The sequence below is a fragment of the Priapulus caudatus genome, unplaced genomic scaffold, assembly GCF_000485595.1.
Source record: "Priapulus caudatus unplaced genomic scaffold, Priapulus_caudatus-5.0.1 Scaffold437, whole genome shotgun sequence".
Classification (NCBI taxonomy): Eukaryota; Metazoa; Priapulida; class Priapulimorpha; order Priapulimorphida; family Priapulidae; genus Priapulus; species Priapulus caudatus.
The window spans coordinates 191,106-196,105 of NW_014577498.1; the positions used below are offsets into that span (position 1 = coordinate 191,106).

At 42.5% G+C, this 5,000-nt stretch overlaps 1 protein-coding gene and 1 non-coding gene across 2 annotated transcripts in view; both read right to left on the reverse strand.

Moving 5' to 3' along the window:
- LOC106810381 overlaps positions 1-5,000 on the reverse strand; it is a 21,570-nt gene that overhangs the window by 1,602 nt on the left and 14,968 nt on the right. The window contains exons 5-10 of the mRNA XM_014813704.1: positions 4,567-4,694; positions 3,413-4,311; positions 2,873-2,954; positions 2,086-2,242; positions 884-1,868; positions 502-603 (exon numbers count right to left, since the gene is read on the reverse strand). Of these exons, the coding sequence (XP_014669190.1) occupies positions 502-603; positions 884-1,868; positions 2,086-2,242; positions 2,873-2,954; positions 3,413-4,311; positions 4,567-4,694 (2,353 nt within the window). The remainder of the gene's footprint in view (positions 1-501; positions 604-883; positions 1,869-2,085; positions 2,243-2,872; positions 2,955-3,412; positions 4,312-4,566; positions 4,695-5,000) is intronic.
- Trnas-cga lies at positions 2,465-2,546 on the reverse strand. The gene has a single exon. It is a non-coding gene; the product is annotated as a tRNA-Ser (tRNA).

Consider the following 5,000-nt stretch of genomic DNA (forward strand, 5'->3'; position numbering starts at 1 on the left):
CACATTATGTAGACATCGGGTGTAAAAAACCAGCCGTTATGTAACAAATTTGTTAGAGACAAATTTGTTAGTGTCATATATAACGTTCGTTATGGAAAATCAGTCCGTAGCCTTAAGTGCCTTAGGTAGACAGACTTAAGTAGACATATACGTGTATATCTATCTTTGATAGTTTTAACAAATATCTTGTTATACCCCCTAAAAGCACTATATAGAATGTACTATTTCCAGAAATTGCCTTTGTGTTACTGTGGCAGTAACTGTAGATATATTAGCGTATGGAAAAATGTTACGTTAGGCCTATGACACTAGTTTTCGGTACTTCCACCTATGGTTGGATAAGAGATATATATATATATATAATATATATATATTATATTATATATATAGTACTTACTATTCTACTTTTATATGATGTTCCATCTTAGCCAGTCTTTTCAATTAATGATTATTGCAGCCAATTAGAGTTGCTTACACGATGAATAACTAAACGCAGTTTACCTCCAAGTGCACTAACGACGGTAATAAATAACGAGAATTCCACGCAGCTGCTTCCCTGAATGTCTCTCAGTGCTCGAACGTCTGCCGTGCACGTCTCTAATTCTGTGGGAAATGATATATTTTTGTTATTCGGACACATTCTATTGGTTTTGTAATATTTTCATTGCAAGTAGGCCTACTTTCTTTTGTAAAAATGCTTAACCGTAAGATTACAAACACTTTTTTACGCCAGCTGACAACTTCACACCAGTGTCACATTGTGGCCGGGATACTTAGCCACCATATAGAGAAATTCCCGCTTCAATAACCCTAGAGGCAGGAATGCTAAGCTTTACTTAAGCGCCACATTCGTGATGAATAGATCCCTATAAACGAAACGTACGCATATAGACGTTGTGCTCCTCGGGAAGATCTATCTGCGCTGCACTGTGTACTGTCACCCGATCATCGACACCTGGTGGCAGCGCTTGCGTAACAGAGCGATGGGATCGTTTAATCTTGTTACCCACGGCATGAACTCTTCCGTTTCCCACAAATATTAGTTGTCGCTCATCCTCCGTCTGTGAGCCGCCTACCCAATGACTTCCAATTTCCTCGTCAAGCGGAAGCGACTCCAAGAAGACGTCACCATTGTAACGTATGCGCCCTGAAACCGGAAGTCGACCCTCGTTCGTCTCTGCACCATCTATCCAATACTTTTCCGTTCCTTCTTCCAAAGGAAGCGACTCAACGAAGATGTCATCATTGTAACGTATGCGCCCTGAAACCGGAAGTCGAGCCTCGCCCGCCTCTGCACCATCTATCCCATACTTTTTCGTTTCTTCTCCCAAAGGGAGCGACTCAACGAAGACGTTGTCAGAGTCGCGCCTACTCCCTGACACCGGAAATCGATCGTGGTCGTCTAGCCAATACTTTTCCGTTTCTTCTTCTAACGGAAGAGACTCAACGAAGTCGTCATCATTGTCGCGCATGCGTCCTGGTACCGGATGTTCTATCTCAGTTGCCGGTAACCCTCTAGAGTGGTGAAGGTCTGCATTCTTATCGAGAGGAAGAGAATCAAAAGATTCCATGAACATGTCTTTTCCCGAAGAATGTGCTCCTATGCCATGAGGGAGATACTCTGCAAACTGTCCAGTCTTGTACGAGTCGCCCCTACGCGCTAATGCCGGGAGCGATACCTTGGGGTTTGAATCAAATAATGCCTTGGCATTGCGAGGGGTCTGGGGTAGAAAGTGGCGCGACGTCGGAAGTTTCACAGGATTTCTCTCGAATCTCTGCTCGCTGCGTGTTTGGGTGGACAACCGTTGCGTGAACCATCTAGTTGGTGACTCCTTCTGCCCTTTGGATGTTTTTCGGCCACATTCCGTCTACAATAAGTAAACAAGCGATTCCCTGTACACACGCGCGCACGCACGCACGCACGCAGCAATGTACGCACATACACACACACGCACACACACACACACGCATATTATTAGGTCTATATATATCTACATATTGACAACATTGTTGTATGGATTAAAAATTTGTCTCTTTGACTACTATCTAGAATATTGGATATTGGACGTTGTTTGTTTCGCGTACCGGGGTACACCGATGTCGACACAGGTTAACGGCGCATTCGTAGTACATCTGAGGTCTATCCGGAAATCTGAACGCTTCATATGTCACGTATAAATATGAAATTTTCCCATCCGAATACCTATTCACGTCAGAACGCATCCTGTCGTATGCTGGACAACTGGAAAGTAATAAATTGCAATTGAGTAAATATTGTATATGAATGAGTCTACTATATCCGTCCTTCATAAGATTGGATTCCTGCAGCGCCATCACACATCTAACTATAATATAGAGCCATGCTATACGACATGCAACGATATCAATAGTTCATGATAGAGATCTCTATTTATAACTCTTGAACCATATGCAACTCCTACTCCGTAATGAAATTCAAAACATACGTCGTGGACAGGATTCGAACCTGTGCGGGCATAGCCCATTTGATTTCGAGTCAAACGCCTTAACCACTCGGCCACCACGACTGTACAGATATTACAATTAGTATTATACTATAAATAATTGCTCATCATATATTTGAATTGACAACGTTACATGGTTAGTTTTATAGAGACGTATGTAAAATGTTACTGGTGTTACAAGAATGTACTCCGTATAAATTCGCATGCTTAGACATGAAATATGTAGCGTCGCAAATGACTGCTGATTACACACACACACACACACACACGCACGCACGCACGCACGCACGCACGCACGCACGCACGCACGCACGCACACACACACACACACAAGTATATATAACGTATACCTAATACCTTATAACTGTATACCTTATAATTCAACTCACCCGTCAGTATCGAGAAGAACTGTTTGCCGGTTTCCACTGCCATCGTGAGCAACGCAGCTGCTAAATGAAACGTCCCAGTAATCTAGAGTAAAGAGTAATTTATTTTTACTTGCATAGATACCTTTGGTGGCTTCTTGTTTCAGCTTCAACATACACAGAACTAATAAGTGGAAAGCCGAATATTAAATTAGGAGTCATGACAACAGCATCCGATGCAGGATCTTAAACTTTGAAATCACAAAGAGTCAGTCGTAAAAAAAGAAATCGGTATAGAAGCACTCGTTAATTACACATTATCGTGATAAGAACGCCGATTTCACGCATTTGCACTTCTCTATTGTTTCCGCCCTGTGAAAGATTGGTTCTCTATATATAATCTTGGAGTAAACATTCTGACTCAGAATCATTACTCCAAGATATAATTATACTCCAATATATATATATATAATATATATGTATATATGTATATATCTATATATCTATATATATATATATATATATATCGTAAGTATCGCATATGTTTGAGCAATCGTCCTGTACCTGTGTACGGCCAGGACAGCACAAGTGTGGCTTCGCTGCCGATTTTCAGTCGTTCTGCCGAGTCGCGGTAGATGTCAGTGCCCGCGATAACCTTGAGTGCCGTGACTGGCGTTGATGGTGGCGCCTCCTCATCAAAGGCCGGCCGTGCCGCCATTACGCGGTCTTCTCTGTCCAAGGCCAGGGCTTCTAGCGGTTCTCCCTCTCTCTTGCCAGCCGACGTGGGCTCCAGTAGCGATGACCAGTCCGGGCGGCGGTTTAGGTAGTCGTAATCCACGTACGGTGGCGGGTCAGTTTGAGCGATTATCGACCGATCGTTGAACGATGCTGACCACGTCTGGGGTTGTTTCGAGTTAGTAGCAGGTGACCACTCGTAGGGTGATGGATAGCCATCGGTTTGATAGGAAAATCGGACAGGAGTTTGCTGCGTATATGCCACGTATGTGGCTGGGGGACTCTGGGAAGGCTCTAGCTTTCGATCGTGCCCACTATTTAGGTAATAGTCCTGTTGCGCGGGTTTAGCGTACCCCGATATGCTGGCGTACGGAACGTCGGTGCTAAATGACTTGAACAGATCCGCAGTGTAATCGCTTTCCTGCTGGTTCGTATAGCCGTTATTATATGGCGGCTTGTATAATGGAATATTCTGCGATTCAGGTTTGGACGTATAGAGTGGATTTATAGCCTTTGGACTTTCCGTGCGACCTGTATGCGGTAGAAGCACAGCTCTGTAGATGTAAAGTGGTTTCTGTTGCTGCGATAGTTCATGATCGACAAATGGCAAGTACCGCTGTCCATCTTTAAAGATGTCAAGTGGATGACTGCTTGATGTTATCGTTCGTGGGGATGGTGTTGTAGTTGTTGTAGTCGTCGTTGTTGTCGTTGCCGTTGTTGTTGGCGTTCTAAACGTTTAAATTACGGTAAAAATTAAAAATTCGTAATCAACTATTATCACCGTTGTTTGCAAATGCACTGTGACAGTATGCCTTTTTAATTAACACATCAGAAAATTGCCTTTTTTCATAATAATATGATCGCTAGGATCTTAAGTAATAATTTTATGTAAAATTGCACAATTCTATATAAAAGTGCACGATTCATGTGTCTATCTTCCTCCTTTTTTTTATCATACTATCGTTAGACAAAAGGTTACTTACGCAACTTGAATGTTCACGCGCAGATTGGCTGCAAGTTCGTCTGGTTCTGGATCCTTAACGGTGACACCCGCATTTGGTGTATTCATTCTCATGATACCTGGCGCAACGTTTGTATTAATAGTAATTTCCTATAAAAAATAGAGATACGGTGATTATGGCACGTAAACATAGTGGCTATTCTCGCGTCGGCCTTTACCGAACAATCACAATTAAATTTCTAGTTGCTTGATCGCTGAGTCGGGTCAATCTGTGCCACTCTATGTAATTAATTGAATGTGCTCTATTATCATTAACAAATTATTAGTGGGTTTTGGGAAGCTGTGTGTGAATTTGTGCTAGAATGATGATAGATTTTCCCCAACATGTCCCAGTTTAAATTTCTACTAGGGAATTATGTGGTATCGCGCGTTATAACAACAGAACAATCGGAAAGC